General features: G+C 43.5%; 1 protein-coding gene across 1 annotated transcript in view; it reads right to left on the bottom strand.

Moving 5' to 3' along the window:
• The window catches only part of SLC47A1 (solute carrier family 47 member 1), a 945,948-nt gene that overhangs the window by 65,372 nt on the left and 859,764 nt on the right, over window positions 1-20,812 (bottom strand). Inside the window, exon 14 of the mRNA XM_078683588.1 lies at window positions 14,281-14,413. Within this exon, the coding sequence (XP_078539714.1) occupies window positions 14,281-14,413 (133 nt within the window). The remainder of the gene's footprint in view (window positions 1-14,280; window positions 14,414-20,812) is intronic.

Genomic DNA, 20,812 nt, shown 5'->3' with positions numbered 1-20,812 from the left:
TCTGGCACACTGAATGCCTGATGTGCCATTTTGGTCTCTCAAATATGCCAATTTTTTTCACACCTGCCAGTTGTTGTTCGTCAACTTTGGTGTAGAGGTGATAGGTAAAAAGCCTTCCACCTGTACCTTGGTCAGTGGGCCGAATTAGCTACCTCACAGGCATACAAGGTCCCTCTCCAGGGATCATGTGCAGATCCACTGAGGGATTCACCACTTTCTCACCTGGCCTTGGTTCTTTTTTGCTGACTTCGCTGCCATTGTTGCTGGGGGCCCACGACGCCGCTCCGACTACCCATGCGCTAGCGCCCGCTTCGCGGGCTGGGACATCGGGCACGGGCTCGGGCGGCACAGGAGTGGGACTACGTTTCCCGGCGGCCCCTACTGGCGTCTAGCTACGACATCATAGAAAAGCGCCAGGAGGCGCTTCAGAACATCGAGTGCCTCCCGCAGGGCGGGATTCACCACTTTCTCGCCTGGCCTTGGTACTTTTTTGCTGACTTCGCTGCCATTGTTGCTGGGGGCCCACGACGCCGCTCCGACCACCCTAGCGCCAGCGCCCGCTTCGCGGGCTGGGACATCGGGCACGGACACGGGCGGCGCAGGAGTGGGACTAAGTTTTCCGCCTGCCCCTACCGGCGTCTGGCTACGACGTCATAGGAAAGCGCCAGGAGGCGCTTAAGAACATCGAGTGCCTCCCGCAGCGCGGGCGTGCCCGGGTGAAACCCGGGCAAAGGGCGGGCCCATCCGTGCCCGTCACAGCCAGGAGGAGACTGGGCTGGGCCACGTCCCTTTCATTTTTCCCTGCCCTTTGTGGTGGACTCATTGGCGGACTTGGTTAGTGATTTTGGTTTGGTTGTATTTTTGGGTCTAAGATATTTGGCATTTGTTAATATAAGCACTTTATGCCATGGGGGCGCTGAGTATTTTACTGCAAACTAAGTGCGAGTTCAACGGTTTGAGTAATTGGGCACCATGGCTACGAAAATAAATCTTGTGGGTCAAAGGGTAGGGGGGGTGCACACTGGATGCTTTTCTAACCAGGGCTGAATCCGTGTGGGAGGAAGGGGAATTAGCCAAACCCTCAGTGAGGAGCTTTGTTATGTTGAGGTTAGGTAGGCAGATGCAGCCATATCTAACTTACATAAACAAGCCTTATCATTTATTTGCCCTAGTTAGATTTAAGTACAACATGGTGCCCTGGTTATTATCATTCCCAAAAGGCTTTTCTAAAGAGGGGTTTTCTAAAGAGCTTGTCCCTGTGATAGTTTCTCAGACCAGAATACCCTCCATATGATGTTTTTCTGTGATTTTTACGTTACGCAGGAAATTTATCATGCCACTTCTGAGAGAGCATAATTTTGAGCAAGTTAGACCAGCATTCGTTTATTTGCAAATGCTGCGCTCCCCAGTTGTTTGCTTTGGCGTTGCCAGTTATATTACAGGCGTTGCCAGTTACATTACAGGGGCAATTAGGCGTCGGAATAGACTTCTTTTATAGTCCTGGCTTTGTTTATCTTAATTGTCCTCGATAAAATTGACTTTCTAATATAATGGACATTGGTATGTGACAATCTTTTTAGCTATTTATTTAAATACCAAGTGATGTTTTAGGTAGGAATGTGTTTTATATGTTGGCCCATGGTGTTCTTGTAAATGGTATGTAATTAACTTTTTGTATTGAATATAATGTTTTAAAGTAAATATGAAGAGTGACCTGCACTTTGATGGTTTTAAATTTTAACCGAATAAAGTAAATTTTGACTTTGACTTTGAGGAGTAGGACTCATAATGGTAAGAGGGGAGACGCTTGTTGAAATCTGCAATGTGGCCACTTGTGCTTTTCTCACACATTCGTCCATTGAATATTTGTCTCCCAACCTTTTTCTAGCCATCCAATTGTTTGGTATTAACAGGCCAATCTAGTGTACAGGAGGGTATTTATGGGTAGTAAGGAGGGGAAAGCTACAGGTATATCCACAGACAGAAAAGACTATGTTCAGATATCAAGAAAAGAAAGACTAATGTACATAGTGCACATATGGGTCATTAGCTTTACCTGTTTGGGGATCCAGTAAAAATAATTGCAGAAAAGTTGTAAATGAAATTTAATGAAAAATAGATTGCAGAAGTTGTAGAAGGTTGTGCCTACTTAAACATCAAAAAATGTTGGGGCATATTATCAAGGACAGGCGTTACATTATCGCCGCTTTTATCGGCAGGAAACTGCCGATGAAGCGGCGATAATGGCCTTGATAATATGCTCTATGAATTCCAATCCAATCGAAGCCCATGTTAGAGTTTCCTGCCGATAAAAGCGGCGATAATGTATCGCCTGTCCTTGATAATATGCCCCGTTGTTCCTTACAGGGCTCAGGTAAGTATACTGGCAGAAGAAGCAAGGAGCTGTTCTGCTAAAGTTGAGAGAAGCATTTACAGTTAGATGGGCAAGGGGGCGGAGGGACTAATAGGGGTATTTAGCATTCAATGAGGAGTAGATTTAAGGGGCAGTAAGAGTTTTTTAGAGTTTAGGGAAGGCTAGCGATAAGGAGTAGTAATAAGGGTTTTTTAGGGCTCAGTGATGAGTCTTGTAAAGGAGAATTAAGCCTTTTTAGGGTTCATGGAAGGGTAGCATTAATCGGTAGTATGGGGTATTCAGGGCTGAGGGATAGGTAGAGTTAACGGGCACTATTGGATTGTAGGGTTCAGAGGTGGGAAGTGTTGAGGGGCACCAAGGGGTTCAAAGAATTTCACAGATTACTATAGTAGACAAGGGTTTTTGCGTGGGTGATCTACCTGAACAAACATTGGGGATTGACAATATACACTACAATAATCCTTATTAGGCTCTCTTAGGAGAGATAGTATTTTGCTTTGCCAATTGTAAATTTGTACTTGCATTAAAGCCTACAGGTAGGTATTCTGTTACATGTAATCTCACAGATTACCATCGTAGGCAAGCGTGTTGGTGTCGGTCACCCACTCTGACAAGCTATTTGTACAGAAGATTTGTACTGTCAAAATCCTTGTTAGACCCTCTTAAGAGAGGTAGTATTTTGCTTTGCCAACTGTAATTCTGTATAATATGTGCTCTTTTGACTGTATGTCTGGTGGTTGCCTTGTGGGAAAGTTTATGCTCAGTAAACGAGCCCTCCATTGGTTATGGTGATAATCCACTGATACCAACTACACGTTCTCTAGGAAAATATATTTCTGTTGCAATAGGTTTGATAGGTTTATTATGAAACCCTATGATTAACACTTTAGGCTTGACATGTTGATTGTAAAAAGCATACGTTAAAACCAACAGGCATTTAAGGTTGGCTTGTTATTTCCCTGCATTAAAACCTACAGATAGGTATTTTATTGCATGAAATGGCAGATTACTTTTGTAGGGAATAATTTTTGTGTTGGTTACTGCTTCTGACAAACCATAGGGGGAGAAGTTATATAGAATTACTTCTTAGATGTCTGTCTGGATCTTGTAAAAAAACATAATTAAATATTGTTAAATAGAGGGGGCATGGCTTGGCTGGCCATGGAGTAGGAGCTACACGTCGGAGCACCTGCGCCCGTTGGTGGCCTCAGAGGTTAGGAGCTTATTAAGCGCTCAAATCACCCTGGGGCATCTCGGCGCTGACTAGAAATTGGACTTCTGCTAGAGGGGGAGCTGGACCAGACAATTATTTAAAATAGGAAAGCTTTCACATGTTTCCTAAAAGTGCCATAGCTCGAGATGGCTCGAAGAGCCTGTGGCAGCTGGTTCCAATATCTGGGAGCCAACTAGGAGAAGGCTTTACCTCCTGTCCGAGTGAGACAAATTCGAGGGACTTGTAACAGTCCCTGTGTACTGGACCTAGGCCCCCTACTAGGGCTACGTTGTAAGTAGAGTGGGCCTTTGTCATTAAGCGTGTTATGGGTTAAGCTACACATTTTAAAAAAGGATCTTTTTTCACATTGAGCCAGTGCAGTTCTCTAAGCAACGGAGTGGACGAAGAGCCTGCCGGGCGATTTAAAATCATCCTTGCAGCGGTGTTCTGGACAATCTGTAATTTGGCCAGGAGAGTCTCACCCACTTCTGCCATCAGGGCATTGCCATAGTCTAAGCGACTAGTTACCATTGCGTGAACTAAAGTCCTACGATGGGCAGTTGGTATGAACTGAAGTATTTACCGAAGTAGTCGAAGACCATAAAAACATGTGCTGGTCGTGGTCGCAATATGGTCTTTCATGGACAAGGAGCGATTGATTTTTATTCCTAGGTTCTTAATGGATAATTTGGGGGAGGGAACAGGGCCACCAGTCGTCAGACCAGATGTCCGGGGCTTTCCCCATTAACATGATCTCCGTCTTCCCCGGATTCAATTGGAGATAGTTCCCCGTCATCCAGTCTGAGATCAGCTCCATACCATTGGCGAAGCGTATTTTTTCTAACTCTGGACAGTTCCCGATAGTGAACATAAGCTGAGTATCATCTGCATAGGAGATGATTTCAAAACCCAGCTGTTCCACAATCTGGACCATTGGGGCCATGTATATATTAAAAAGAGTAGGGCTCAGACAGGAGCCCTGTGGTACCCCCTTCTCCAAGAACATTTTGGCACAGGAATAGGGGCCTAGAGTAACCATTTGCGTTCTGTCTTACAGAAAATGTTGTAGCCATTTTAATGCTGTTCCTTTGATACCGCAATCAGATAGTCTCTCCGCTAGCTTAGTATGAGAGATGGTACCAAAAGCTGCGGAGAGATCTAAAAGTATCAGTATCAGAGAGCTGTTTGTTCTCTTTCCTAGTGCATGCCAGACCCACAGTACAGGTCTTCCTCTAGTAACACTGGGATTGTGTCCGGACCCAAGCCAGTGGGTAGTGAGAGGCGGAGCTTGCCGGAGCTTGGCAGAAGGTGCACACAGCAAGTGAGTGGCAGAGGTAGTAGACAATGGCGGCTTAGAGGGCATAGATGGTCATTTCCATGATGAGGAAGGATCCCGCAACGTGGCCGATGGGCGTGGGCAGCCTACATGAGAAGGGAGAGCCTGGTAGAGACACAAGTTTCAGGACGAGGGACCCTCACAGATGCCTCTGCATGGTAGGGGGTCTCTCATCACCGTAGTCTGTGAGTTTGCAGCTGCCCTAGGACTGGGCTGCCTGAGGACTTGAAAAACACCGAGTGCTGACCTGGAAACCAAGGCCTGTGCAATATAGGGGATAAAGGTGGACTCCCGATTAGCGGAGGCCTTAACGGGGTGTCGTCTCTGATACCATAAGTGGAGTGCCTGCCCTCAGGGCCCAGACTGTGTGATTCTCTCCACAAGAGATCGTCTGTGCATGGTGGCGAGGAAGCAGGAATCACACAGAAACTGTGTGCAGAAAGCGAACTTTGGACTAGTCTAACCCTTATGCAGCCTTAGGACAGTGGGGGAAGCGTAGCTAAGTAGATAGGCAAACCAAGCATAGTGTAGGGGGGATCCAGAACTGTGGAACTCAAAGAACTCACTTTTGACTTTTTAGAAGAGGAAACCAATCCTAATGTCAGTATTCAATCAGCGAGTCTAAATGAAAGAAAACGTCAAGGTGCTAGGTCTCAGAAAGAAACCTTCAAATAACAAATCCATTGACAATAGTACTCACGTTTCTAACCAATCAGACATCGCATAATCTGTAAACATAACCAACCAAAGAAAAAGTAAGCTACAGAGTGAATTCTAACAAAGTGAATTCTAAAACGGAGCCCCTGTTAAATAAGTGCTCCCTTATGTGTTAGAAAGTACACTGCTACTCACGTAAGAAAACAAGCCAAAGAGTCGGCTGTAAAACAACATGAGACGTATAGTTAGCATCTATACGTCTATCTAATAGCGGCCAAAATCAAGGCAATAACGACTCGCTGATTGAATACTGACATTAGGATTGGTTTCCTCTTCTAAAAAGTGTAAAGTGAGTTCTTTGAGTTCCACAGTTCTGTTGGTTTGGTAATGCACCCCTTTTTCGTTGGCACTTGGATTGCTGCACACGTGTGTTTTTTGGTGATATTTGTTGGGTATCATGTTTTTGGTTGACACTAACGGTGTCTTTGATTTTTGTTTTCTTTATGTGGTGAGCAGACAAAACCTCTGTTAGTCACAGGAATGACACGTATTATTTGTACTGTATTAGATGTGTATGTGCAACTCTTCCGTCCTGTAGATGGTCCCACGGATCTATTAGACCAACGGGGGACCGAAACATCGACGCCGAGCACCGTTTCGCATATTTGTTGAATACATATATTGTAAACGAGATTATATGCTGTGTTTAATTTCAATCAATATGTTTTTTTTGATTACCCATAACCCATGCGAAAGGTGTTATGTATACTACTGCTAATTAATGTATGATTCTCGGTAGTATTTTTGTTGCTAAATATCAATTGATGATACTCCAAGTGGAATAAAATATACCGTTGTGATATATTCGGGTATATGTGCATACATTCCCTATCGTTATATTGACTAAATGATCATGAATGTGACATTATTATAAATTATAAATATTTTTCAAATGTTTCCTCTAGGGACAATGTGATTTTGTTATTGAATATACCCAGTCCCGAGGGGATTATTGGGTGGCTCTGTGATATTTGTTATTGTAAGCGCAGACGCTGTCTGCAAGGGCCCTTTCTTGAAAGTGGTTTGTTTTTTGTATAGGTTTTTGTCTGTTTACACTGTATACATTTTTTCTTTTTGTTTTTTTATATTTGAATTTTTGTCACTGAGAATATATAGCTAAGATTGCAGGGGGGCCCTCATTATTAGGTCCCCAGACCAACACTACTGGAGTAAATTCACAACAGAGTACAGAATGGAATAATTTAGAAAGACTCCATAATAAACTAATTAGAACTGAGTTACATGCAAAATTTTTGACAGATTGTCTCAATATTAACATCATCCCTGTTGGCCTCCAAGTTCGGAATATGCCAGTCATTTTTGTTGAAGACGAAGACTATAAGGTTGGCTTTAGTTTCATCTCCAATAAATGTTCTAGAAGTTGGATGGTATTAAGTATAGAAACTGCTTTACGCCATATTGAGAAGTTAAAACTGGAAATTGCTGATCTAGAAAAACAAATTTGTGAAGATCCTGCAGTTACTGATGCAAATGATTTTTCTTGAAAAAGACTGAAAATTACAAAATGATATTAAGAACTATAGCCGTGAACACACTTATCCATTTCTAAAAAAAAAAGATTTTTTCCAACAATCAGGGAACCAAGCTAATTGGGCCCCAAAACACACAACATTCTCAGATAAAGGCTCTTCGAGCTGGGGGGCGCTAGGTGGCGGACTAGCGGAATGGCCGCTGCTATCTGAGGCTACCGCTGTCCGGCTACGGATCCTTAAATTATCCTGGCTAAATACCCTCTCTGATGCGCTCAGACTGCTGCTAATGTTGGCTGAACATCCAGAGGCGATATTGCGGAGCTGATCAGGAAAGACGTCCGGGGCAGCTGCTGTTTTTTTCCCCAATACGCTGATGACCGACACTGACTGGCGCAGACGACGGAGCCTGGGGGCGGCGTTGAGGTCAGCGCGAGCACCGGGGATCCCACGTGGTGCACAGGCCGATCACTATCGGAGGGCTGAACGGATGCTCGGACCTACCAGCTGGCGGGCAGCGGACTTCGCGGGATGACGCTACGTGCACCGGAGGCCTGATCAGGGATGTTGATGCCTCTCGCCCTTAATTAAGTAAGGAGATGACCTTTCTGGGGCTGGCGATAGGCTGCGAGGACAAGATGGCGGCCGGCGCTATACTCGAATACTAGCGCTCTTCTTGAAGGTTGCGCTATTGGCCCCATGGCAGGTTAATATCTATTTTTGCTGTCCCTGTATGCGCTTTAACTCGGGGGCTGAATGATGCCACATTTCGCTACCTACTACACCGCTACTCGAGATCGCCCTACAACGGCGCTGGAGGGATGCTGAACAGACTGTTTCTGAACTGTGCTAGTTTGCATGACCCTCACTCCTGGCCGCGGACACATAACCCCTAGGTGGTGACCCACCACTTTCTGAGGCATTGGCACTATCGAGGACATGGTGAGTGCGCTGGGATATCTTCCCACCATATTATGCTGCCGGTCAATTAGCCTTTGAGCCCAATGTAAAATGGCGGCGATTGCTGCAGAACACTAAGGGTTTTGTACGGTCGGATGCCCTAGGGATCGGTGGGAAGAGTGGCGCGCGCCGGGTCCTTAATTTGCCCTCTGTGGCAGTACATTGGCGATATTCATTACTGACCCTGCCGGGGAACTGCGGCCTCTGCGCGTTGGCGAACTAGGCCGCACCGTTGGCAGGGAGAGCGGCTTACTTGCTGTGCCATATAGTCTTGTACTGGCGATGATGGCATTATCTTCACGCTTCATTTGATCAGGATTGACGATCTGATCTGGTCGACCTCCCCGTAGAAATCTGACTGCTTCCCCAGAGACGCTGATGACGTCCCCTTGAGGACTCCTACACAGCCATCTACAATATATTGCGGAGCCCCGCTGTTCCTGACATACCATCTCTGGGCATCCACGCTCAGCAACTTTGTCAACTTGAGCAGGTGCTGTGGCCTTGACTGTACAGTACAGCGGTAGACACCAATCGCTTGTGGCAACATGGGGAGGCCGGATCCTAGGCAACCGCGCATCACCTTCGACAACAAAAAAAGGCAAAAAAAACGCCGGAAGGTGGAGAGGAACAAACTGAGGAGAATGCAAGTGCCTCGCCTCCGTGCCCGGAGACTGATCTCCGTACCATCCTAACAGAAATGCGGCAGGATTTTGCAACTATAGCGGATAAGGTGGACACTCTCCAGACGCGCATGGACAGTATAGCACACAAGCTGGATACTCATGAGACACGACTCAAAGAGGTGGAACAACACATTTCTGACTCCGAGGATGTTTCCGAGCAGCTGAAAAAAGCAGTGACCGAAATGGATAAGCTGATGCGCATCATTGACGCCAAAAATGAGGACATTGAAGCACGGAGTAGGAGGAACAATGTCCGTATCCTGGGCATTCCTGAGAGTACCAACACAGGCCACTTGGAACAGTACGTTGAACGGCTCCTAACAGCGATAACTGAAGACGGGGCCCTCTCATTTCAATTCATAGTTGAGCAAGCGCATCGCTCACTGGGCCCGCGACCCAAGCCGGGGATGACTCCGAGACCCATTTTAGCGCGCCTGCTCAATTATCGGGACCGTGATGTCGTTCTCAGGGTGGCTAGGGAGAAGAAGCAACTTAATTTCGAAGGAGCTCATTCACCATCTTCCCGGATTTTACTGCTCGAGTGCAGGAGGATGCCCGCAAGTTTACCACTGTTAAACAAATCTACGTAAAGAGCAGGTGGATTATGCTCTCCTATATCCGGCCCGTTTGCGCATCACATACCAGGGAACACAAACCTTCCACACCACGCCGCAATCTGTGGACAAATTCCTGAAATCATTGAAGAAATGCAAGAATGTCCAGACTGACACCGACGAATTTGCTGAGGACTCATTATCCGGAGTGGTGTGAGAAGGTTTCGACATGCTGCTGCAGAGCACGTCTCTGTTGGTGTCTTGCTGTTACCACTGCGATGGGGCTGAACGAGTGAATCCTGGAAGCTCCGAGACTGTAACGTATAATTGTTATGCTGACTTTTAAGTTATGCCGACGATGTCTTTCCTTACGAAAGCTTGTACGTCTGTGGGGTATTATGGCTGAAGTATTTCAATTTGCCGGACACCCCTGTTGTCATTGGGAATCGATACGTCCTGTGGATTTCCTGAGTACAAGCAGGGTGACTGTGTGCCATCTAGATGTTAACCCCAAAGGGAATACCCCTGTTGAATGTTGATTACTTTTTTTTGTTTTTGGGGGGAAGGGGTGGGGTGGAATGGTGCTGGCATGATTGGGATGCAGCAGTGGGAGGCGGGTTGGGTACGTTTAAAGGATGTTTTTTTTTTACGGAGGGGGCAGGGGAAATGTATGTTCTATGTACAGGTATGATCACCAATTGGAAAAGCACACACAGTACTATACACGCAACACATTACGGGAGTATACTGGACCCGATAGTATGGTAGAGACATGGAAGGAATCTCAACTTAGACTTATGTCCTGGAATATCAGGGGCCTTAATGACGCCCGTAAGGGCCGGAACATTATAGCATATCTGGAACGTCACCAGGTTCACATCGCCATGCTGCAGGAGACACACCTGGCTCCACACTCTCAAACGCAGCTTGCCAATAGGTGGGCAGCCACCCGATCCTTCTCATCATACTCCACGTATGCTAGGGGCACTGCTATTTTGATTAAACGGGCAGTACCGTTTGTGCAACTCGGTGAACTCCTGGATCCTGCTGGCCGGTATGTTATTCTATGGGGATGGATTGGGAGAGACACGGCCACTATGGTGAACACATATGCCCCCAATGTCGATACGCCGAAGTTTTTCACAATGCTGTGGGGTAAGGTGGTTGATATAGGCTCCCTGCACATCGTATGGGGGGACACTTCAATGTGGCGCTGATACCTGCACAAGATAGAGCAGATGGGTTTGCACTTTATAAGATTAGGGCTAGGGAGGCTCTGAGCTAGGTGTCCTGATCTGGGTTCTGCCGGAGAGGAAGGACGTGGTCCAGTCAAGAGCCTTCTCTTGGATTCCAGCTTCTAGGAGGCGTGTCTTTAGAGTGCGACGGCAGACCGTGTCGAGGCGGCTGACAGGTCCAGGAGGATTAGGGCTGATGTTTCGCCGTTGTCTAGTTGGCACCTGATGTCGTCTGTGGCGGCGATGAGGGCTGTCTTAGTGCTGTGGTTTCATCTGAATCCGGACTGGGACGGGTGTTCCAGGTGGCGGGCCATTTGCATGTTGACGATTTTCTTGATGACCTTTGCCGGGAACGGGAGCAGGGAGATCGGCCGGAAGTTGTTGGGGTCCTCGGGGTCTGCTTTGGGCTTCTTGAGGAGGGCGTTGATTTCGGCGTGCTTCCAGCTTTCCAGAAATGTCGCTGTTTCGAAGGAGATGTTGATGACCTCCCGTAGTTGGGGTGCGATGGCTGCGTCTGCTTTGTTGAATACGTGGTGTGGGCACGGGTCAGACGGAGATCCTGAGTGGATGGAGTTCATGACCTTGCGTGTCTCGTCGTCGTTGATGTTGGACCAATGAGGTCAGGCGGTTGGCGCTGGTGGTGTTCACAGGGGAGGTGGAGTCTGGCGTAGTCGGGGCGATCGTGGTATTGAAGCTGTTGTGGATGTCAGCGATCTTGCGGTGGAAGAAGATGGCTAGTGAGTCGCACAGTTCTTGTGAGGGCGGGATATCGTTGGCATTGGCGCTGGGGTTGGAGAGTTCCTTTACGATGCTGAAGAGCTCTTTGCTGTCGTGTGCGTTGTTATCCAAGCGGTCTTTGAAGGAGGATCTCTTGGCTAATCTGATGAGGTGGTGGTGTCTTCGGGTGGCGTCCTTGTGGGCTGCGTGGTTGTCCGGTGTGCGTTTGTGGAGCCATGTCTTCTCCAGTTTCCGGCATGCACGTTTAGAGGTCTGGAGCTCGATGGTGAACCAGGTGGCTCTCTTGTTGGCGTGGCTGTTGGAGGGTTTCTTGGGCGGGGAGAGGGTGTTGGTGCAGTCGTCGATCCACTGTCTGAGGTTTTGGGCTGCGACGTCTGGGTTGGTGGGGTCGGTGGGTGGGTTCTTGGCAAGGGAGGTGATCAGCTGGTCGTCGGTGACTTTGCTCCAGCAGCGGCGAGGCAGCTGTTGGGTGCGGTGGTGCGTGGTTGGTTTCTTGAAGGTGAAATGGATGCAGCTGTGGTCAGTCCAGTGGAGTTCAGTGGTGTGGTCGAAGGCGACGTGGGAGCCTGCGGAGAAGACGGGATCCAGCGTGTGGCCAGCGGCGTGGGTGGGTGAGATGACGAGTTGTCTAAGGCCGAGGTTGGCGAGGTTGTCGATCAGGGTGGCGGAGTTGGCTTCGTTGTTGTTCTCAAGGTGGAAGTTCAGGTCCCCGAGGAGGTTGTAGTCTGTGGAGGCGAGTGCGTGGGTGCTGGCGAGGTCGGTGATGGAGTCGCTGAACTGAGCGTGGGGTCCGGGGGGTCTGTAGATGAGTGTTCCTCTGAGGGTGGTGTTGGGGTCGGTGTGGATCCGGAAGTGCAGGTGTTCAGCGGTGTTGAGGGTGTCGTCTTCATGGGTGACGACCTTGAGGGTGGACTTGTGGACGATGGCTATTCCTCCTCCGATTCCGTTGGCGCAATCCCTGCGGGTGATCTTGTAGCCATCTGGGATGGCTATGGCGATGTCGGGCGCCGAGGAGTCGTTCCACCAGGTCTCGGTCAGGAAGGCCACGTCTGGGGCGGAGGTGTCGTGCAGATCCCAGAGCTCGACGGCGTGTTTGCGTGCGGAGCGGGTGTTGAGGAGTATGCAGCGGAGGTGGTTGGGTCCAGTCCTTGGAGGTTTGGTTGTTCTGTCGCAGGTGAAGCTGCATGTGTGGCAGGAGAAGGGTCCGTAGGTCTGTTTCGGGGCGGCCTGGAAGCAGGTGTGGTTTCTGCTGGCATTGAGTGCGTGGAGAGTGCTGGCATCGTAGTGGATTCTGGTGTTGTGGCGTTCGCGAGGTCCAGGGGTTCTGGCGCTGGGTGCAGTCCAGGCGCGGACGGGGGCGCAGACGGGCTTGCCTAAGGCGCGCCCGCTGCGCGCCCGCTTCTTGGCCTGCATATGAGGTGGCTTGGGAGGGAGGAGCAACTGGGAGGCGGGAGAGGGGAGCCGAATGGTTGTGCAGAGGGGGTGGGCCGCAGGGAAGCAGCGGCGGGAAAGGGCCTGGAAGGGTCACTCTCCTCACCGCGCAGCGGGCGGCCTATATGGGGAGGTGGGAGGGAGGAGCAGCTGGGAGGCGGAGGTGGGGTAGCGAATGGACAGTCAGGGGGCGGGGCCGCAGGGGACGCAGCGGCGAGGGGCGGTGAAGGAAACAGAAGGCAAAATGTCACAAGAATACAGGGGGAAACGAGTGGCACAGAGCCAGAAAGGTCCCAAGAAAGGGCAGAAAAAGTCACAAAAAACGGGGGAAACGAGTGGCACAGGGGCAGAAAGGTCCCAAGAAAGGGCAAAAAAGGTCACAAAAAACGGGGGGAAACGAGTGGCACAGAGGCAGAAAGATCCCAAGAAAGGGCAGAAAAGGTCACAAAAAACAGGGGGAAACGAGTGGCACAGAGGCAGAAAGATCCCAAGTAAGGGCAGGAGAGGTCACAAAAAACGGGGGGAAACGAGTGGCACAGTGGCAGAAAGCTCACAAGAAAGGGCAGAAAAGTCACAGAAAACGGGGGGAAACGAGTGGCACAGAGGCAGAAAGCTCACAAGAAAGGGCAGAAAGATCACAAAAAAACGGGGGGAAACGAGTGGCACAGAGGCAGAAAGCTCACAAGAAAGGGCAGAAAGGTCACAAAAAACGGGGGAAACGAGTGGCACAGAGGAAGAAAGGTCCCAAGAAAGGGCAGAAAGGTCACAGAAATGTTGGGGCAGCTAAGCAACAGAAGGCAAAACGGGCAGAGAGACACGGGGGCAGCGAGGGAGAGAACAGGCACAGGCGGTGCTGTGCGGAGGGGGAGCGACCTACCTGGAAGGGTCAATGGGGGTGGTGTCTGCTAGACACCGCCATCCATATTAGCATGGGCAGCGGTGCATGGCTTTCCATGGTGGAGACTCCGTAATGGAAAGCCATGCGGAGTCTGATTTTGGGGGCCCGTTGCGGGCCCCCAGGGTATTGGGGAGGTGCACATAGGAGGTACCTATGGTACCCCCCTACATTGTCACAGACAAGGTGGCTGGCACCGCACTGTGACTGTCACCTTGTGCATGATAATGCACACAGTGCATTCCCAGCATTGTGGCGGGCCGTGCTTTGAGCACCGCCCGCCACAAAGCTGGGAATAAAGGATGCCACCGCCGCGGTGGCGGTGGCATCCTAATCGCCGGTGTTGGACCACCGCACCACTGGCAACCGGTCCCAGCACCGCTAGGGAGGCGGGCGGACAGAAGTCCGCCCGGCCATCCTAATCAGGCCCTTTGTGTTGAAACATCCAAGAGCTGACAACAGAATTTATCCAAATCCAAAAGGTACTATTTTAACAGCTATCTCGATAGCCACCTTTAGTTAATACTGCTTAAGTCCTTTCTGATAAAGGAAAATGAGAAACTACAATGTGTTTGGTTTAAAAAGTCAGGGCTGATTAGCTAGTTTTCACATGTGGAGGTAACATGTCCCTGCTCAGTGAACCTTACGTACCTAGTATTCCAAGGTAGGCTGCAAACATCAGGGAGATTCCTACAGGAAGGGCTATCACATAGAAGCCAATGGCATGGAATATTGCCCCAATCTTCTGTTTTCCGGTTCCTCGTAGAATCCCACATGATGCGCACTAAAAAGAAACAATACTAACATTTAGAAGGCTTACAATAATCCCTTTAATGATTTATATTACTGTATATAACAGGGCAAAGTTGAAATCTTTGTTGTCTATGACTCTCATAAAAAGCCACTATTGTGTATTTCAGTTTCCAAATATTATAACTCACTGCTATGACACAGCAACAGTTGATAACAAAAGTCATTACCAGCTGGTGCTATGTCATAAAGGTCTTACAGGCCAGGTTCACAGGGTTTTCTGAAAGCTTGTCGCACAGCTTTGCTTGTGTGCTTTGAATGAAAGCAGATAGCATAGCTGCAGCAGAGGGAAGGAAGGCAGTGAAGCTGGTGGGAGTTGGACAAGGATGACAGTTACGTTTTATTTTTTTTTAACCTTTTGGTAGAGGATACACCACAGAGGCCATGTTATGTATAGGTCACACATTACTCATCTGCCACTGCATAGCAGTTGAAAGCAGGGGCAGATGATTTTGGGACCATATATAAAATAAAATTATAGATGGGAAAAAAGCAGATTACGGGGATGTTTTTCACCTCGTGGTCTGAATGACTTCATAGACAACTCGAGCTCCACTCTGATTATCTATTTGATGTCACTCGGAACTCCTCAGTAAAAAACTCCTCAGTAAAAAACGTCTCCGTAATTCACTGTTACCCATCTATAACTCTATATATTGTAACACTGTTTCCTTTCACTTAACTTGCAGTACTGAACACTGGCAAAGGCCAGTGTTCAAAACATGAAGACCAAAACATGTTTTACTGCCTTCATAGTCAGTTGCCCCTTAGCTTTTTCAGTGTTTGGACAAAAAATCAAGTTAAAAATCTCGGAAGACAGAAAAATCAGAAATTAACTATCATGACATAGAAATATTGTGATGCACAAATATTTTTTACAAGAATATCGTTTTTTTAACTAAGTAATATAGTTTTAAATAATATTGATGTTTTTAATATAGTTTTTTGTTAAAAGCATCGATTTTTAATTATTTGAATGTATTTTAATTGATATAGCAATTTATGTGATACTAATGTTTATATAAATGTTTTCTTTAAAAAAAATATAGCTTACAATTTTAAATGATTTAAAAAAAAATCATTTTTTATTGTAAATTATAGTGTTGTAGCGGCTTAGTGAGTTTATAGGGGTATAGGGTGAAAAGTTAATTAGGTAATAATTATGAATTATAAAATGTAATTATATGATTGGTATCAATTAGGTAAAATATATAATACTAATGTATTTTTGTTATATGTTATTTGCGGGCTGCTAGGTTTGTAGGCGTATGAGGTGGGAAGTTAATGATGTAATAATTAAGAATTCTTCAATGTGAAATATTTAATTTATTTCTAATTATGTAATTTATGGAATACTTATTTATTTTACTTATATTTCAGTTGTGGGCTGTTAGGGGTGAAGGGTCCAGCGAGGAAAGTTAATTAGGTAACAAGTCAAATGTATTGTTAATTAGTAATTAATTGAGGTTATACATTTTTAATTATGTAAAATATGGAATAACGATTTAATTTACTTATATTTTAGCTGTGGGAGGCTAGGTTTGTGGAGGTATAGGGTAGAAAGTAAATTAATTATTAATTACCTATTAATTGATGTTAGTAAATTAATTATTTAATTGAATTTAAATATGTAAATTATGGAATACTTATTTTTTGTTATGCTTTAGGCTCCAGGTTGCTGGATTTTGCAGGGGTATAGATTGGTAAGTTAATTAATAACTAAATGACATTAATTGATAATTATTTTCTTGAATTGTAATTAAATTGATTGCTTTTAGTTTTTTTACTACATATATATTTTCATTTGAATAATTTATATACTAAGGCCCACATGCATCAAAGCAAAAACACCGGTCGCAAATGGGCAGATTCTCAGACCGGTATTTTTGCATTTGGAATGCATCATCCCATATGCAAAAATCGCAATTTAAGTAATCTCTAAATTGCGATTACTTACATTGCTATTGCATTTAGGGAATCTCAAATTGAGATTCCTTAAATGCAATGCATTAAAGTAAAAAAAAAAAAATTTTGCTAATGGAGGGAGCACATTACCATGAAGTTGAACTTCAAGGTAATTTGCAAAAACTTTGAAAAATGCACTGAAGTGCATTTTTCAAGTTCCATTTTACACACACACATATGCCCTTAGGGCATGTGTGTGTGCAAGATGTGCTCATATGCAGATTTCAGGGGTACAACAGGGTGTCCTTTTGACACCCTCGCACCCTTGAAATTGCATTCTCAATTTCCGATTCTCTAATTGAGAATCACAAATTGAGAATGTCTTCCCATTCATTCCTATGGGCCTCTAGGCCCATAGGAATGAATGGGGAGGTAGTCCTTAATTAAGGAATGTTTAGAAATCGCTATTTTGTAAGCAATTTCTACATGCAGAGCCTGTTGCTATTCCTTATTAGCGAATCCTTATTTTTTGCTAATAAGGAATCGCACACGGAAGTATTAATGCATTTGCCAGTAAGAGTTTAATGTGTTTTCTACATTCATCGGGTTACTTATATATCTAATGTGTTTGAAGTGAACTACTAGTCTCCTTTCGACTGCAATAGGATAATTAAAATTAACCTCTTCGTAGTTCAACAATTTACTTACAGTTGCACTGTATGGAGTTGGAATAGCAAATTTCACCCATCCGAATTACAGCGCATTCCCTACTACTGTTGCACAGACTTGAGTGGGAATAGTACATCTAACCCCTCCAAAGTACAACACTTTCACTAATGTTAAAAAACACTAGAGTGGGAATAGTATATTTAATGCTCTTAAACGCCAATAATTTCATTATACTGGTAAAATAAAATGTATAGCATTAATTTTTCTTTTTTTATATTTGTTTTTGTTTTAAAATTGTTTTCAATGTTTATAGTATTTTGGGTACGTGTGTTTATGGGGGTTTTAAATGTTTAATATTTTATTTATAGCCTTGTTTAATATATTTTTTCTTATTCAATAGTTTATCGTTATTATGGCTTGATTGTGTATGTATACATACACACATACACACACATATATATATTATTATATGGTGTAACATTTTTATATAGTGTAACATAGTTAATACAATTACGTATTCAAGATTATATTAATTTGTCCAGTATTTTAAATGTATTACTGTGAAAATATATTCATAGTAATGCATTTAAAACAAAAACATATATATATATGTTTATATATATATATATATATATATATATATATATATATATATATATATGTATATATATATATATATATATATATATATGTATATATACACACACATATATATATTTATTTAGATACACATTTTGTCCTTCGCATAGTCTGGGATTTGTAGTTTTCTTTAACGTGCACGTGCAAAAAGTGAACTGTGCCAATTATGCATGAATAAATAGTGTAAACAAGTTTTTAAATTTAGCGAGTTAATCATTTCATTTATAATTTGGGATTATAAAATAATCCATTCAGATTTTTTTTCAAATGATATATAACATTCAGTCGATTAAGACTTGAAGTTTGTCATTCATATAAATAAAGGGCATTATTGTCAATGATCTGGAACGATCATTGCAACTATTGCCTTTGTGTTCTATTTATCAAGTCATTAGCTGAATACTTGTAGTGATTTCTGGGTATTCTAGTTTTTTCTAACTCATTCCTCAAAATTTGCCTTCTGACCTCCTGGGACAAGGCAATTTTATTTTGTAGGTTATCTCAGATTCACAATAATTATTTTTCAATGATTTGATTTCTAGACACAGATACATATATAACATAATTCAAACGACTTTACATTAAAAAAAACTGCCAATAATGCTATATTACATGGGAACAGATTCATCAGCAAAATCTAAAATGGAGTATCCCATATTTGGAGTTCTTAAGAATCAAAAGAATTTGTTCACAAGAAACAGAAATATGAAAACATAGCAAAGACAATGTAAAATGTTTCCAAGCTAGGAAATACCCTAATCATGCGAACAAACATGGAGCTGGCCAAAACCAAAGAAGAAAATAGAACTCAAATGTTTAATGGCAAGTCTAAATAGAAAAATGAGGGCCCTATATGTCTAATGACTACATACTCAGTAGAAGCAAAAAAAGTAAGCCACATTTTAAGAAAACATTTGAGTCTTTTACAGTTAGACCCAACAGTGGCCAAAATAATGGTAAATTATCTGAATATAACATTTCAAAGAGCGTAAAATCTTAAACATACCCAGGTACATAGCCATTTTAAAAAACTATATCAAATTGGCTTACTCGTCCAGGATTCTGGAAATGCAAACAATGTAAAGTTTGTCAAATTACAGTTGAAAAGCAAAAATTCACTACAGTAACGAAACGAAACTGAAAATTAAACAAATCACCACCTGTAAGAGTCAGTATGTTGTATATGTAATAGAAAGTCCCTGCATGCTAAAATATATCAGAAGTGCCATCTGGAAAATAAAGAAACGCATACTAGAATAATAAAGATCGAAGTAATGCAGTCACTAAACATATGGAAATGTATCATCAAAGCGACGGGTTACAACTAAGATTCTAAAGAGACAAAAATGAGCTGGAGACAGGGAATGCCATCTCCGCCAAAAAGAATCTTGCTACATTTTAAACCTACGAATGTTAACTTCACATGGCCTAAACCAAGATGAAGAAATGTATGTTAATTTAGAAAAAATTTAATTTCACAACAGTAACGTCTACAAAGAAGAAAAAAAAAGAGAAATCAATAATGATATTTGACCCACAAAGGAAAAACTAAGAAAGAACATGGAAATTAAGAATGGTAAATCTCTGGCTGAAAATAAGTTTGAACATGAAAATCTACATCAGAACAAGGATTATTTCAAAAAGATGATAAGAAAGCAATTTCGAAATGAAAATACAATCTCAGACATAAAACAAACGGGCAAAAATACAATGCAACCGTAATTCTTTGCTATATTTTACATTTAATTTAAAAAAGTCCCTGTACACACAATAACTCGGCACTCTTACTTTCACAGTGCATCACAGTCATGGAAGTGTCATCAGCTTATGTGAGACTTCAAATTGAAAATAAAACAGAAGGAAATATGGCAACTATCGGAAACATGTAAAGGAAATGTTCCAAAAAAACATTTACTAAAGAACTTCATACTAAGTCCAAATAACAACAGGTCATACAATTCCTGAATTCCATGAATGCCCACTGGAGGGCTAATTGGAAGACTATTGAACTTCATGCAATGAATCGACAAAAAAGATCCGTAGTGATCTCAAAACGAGTGACAGAATTATATAATTGGTTATAATTAAGGCTCCCTGTTTTCCGTTTTTACTGATTTTTACAGATAAATACAGACAGACAGACAACCTTTTATTTTCCTGTCTGTATTTATTTTTAAATGTAGATAAAAACTGAAATCGGTGTGTTTTTGAGTGATCCTATAAGCTGTCAATCATGACTGCCAGGACCATAGCTGCGCGGATTAACAGGCAAGGGGATTAATAAAATATAGAGATTTTAGTAAAGAGCCTTAAACAGCAGTAGATTTACACAACCTTGATACTAAAATTAACATCCTTTCTCACAAGTGCATATTTTACTATCTCAATGTGTATACATCATTGAAACCTGTCGCGCGTTCAGGTACAAGTGTAAATTAACTTTCTAAATAAATCAGAAATATTCACATTTCAGTTTCATTTTTTCACAAAACCTAAAATAAATACGGATAAATACAGGTAAAATTAGCAAAAAATTAATATGGATAAATACAGACGTAAATGACTAAAATATAAATACCATAAAACAGGGAGCCCTAGTTATAATGGAGCAACAATAATCAAAAGGTTCACATAAAGACTCCAATACCCAGCATTTATTGCAGCCTTTTAACAAGGAACTGGATAAAATCATCAACATGAAAGAATTGGATTGTCCAGTAATTGGGACAAAGCCCACTGGAGGGCTAGATGATGGATAACAATATATCATCAAATAATGAAAAAATTATTGTGAATATGAGATAACCTACAAAATAGAATATCCTTGACCCAGGAGGTCAGAAGTCATATTTTGAGGAATGAGTTCAAATAAAAAAGTATATATTACCCAGAAATCACTAGGAGTTTTCAGCAACAATTGTTCTGGGTCATGGACAATAACTCAGTACCCTGAATGCAAAACTTCAAGTCTTAATAGACTGAAAGATTTATAAAAATTGAAAAGAAATCTGAATGCATTATTTGATAATCATAATTTAAAAAGGAAATAAGATTTCCGAATATTAAATCTTGTTTACACTAATTATTCACACATAATTTGCATAATTCACTTTCTGCACGCACACTTTCAAGAAAACTACAAATCCCCTACTTTTTAGAG

The sequence above is a fragment of the Lissotriton helveticus genome, chromosome 3_1 (assembly GCF_964261635.1).
Source record: "Lissotriton helveticus chromosome 3_1, aLisHel1.1, whole genome shotgun sequence".
In the NCBI taxonomy this organism is placed as follows: Eukaryota; Metazoa; Chordata; class Amphibia; order Caudata; family Salamandridae; genus Lissotriton; species Lissotriton helveticus.
This window is presented reverse-complemented; position numbering and strand designations above follow the sequence as displayed.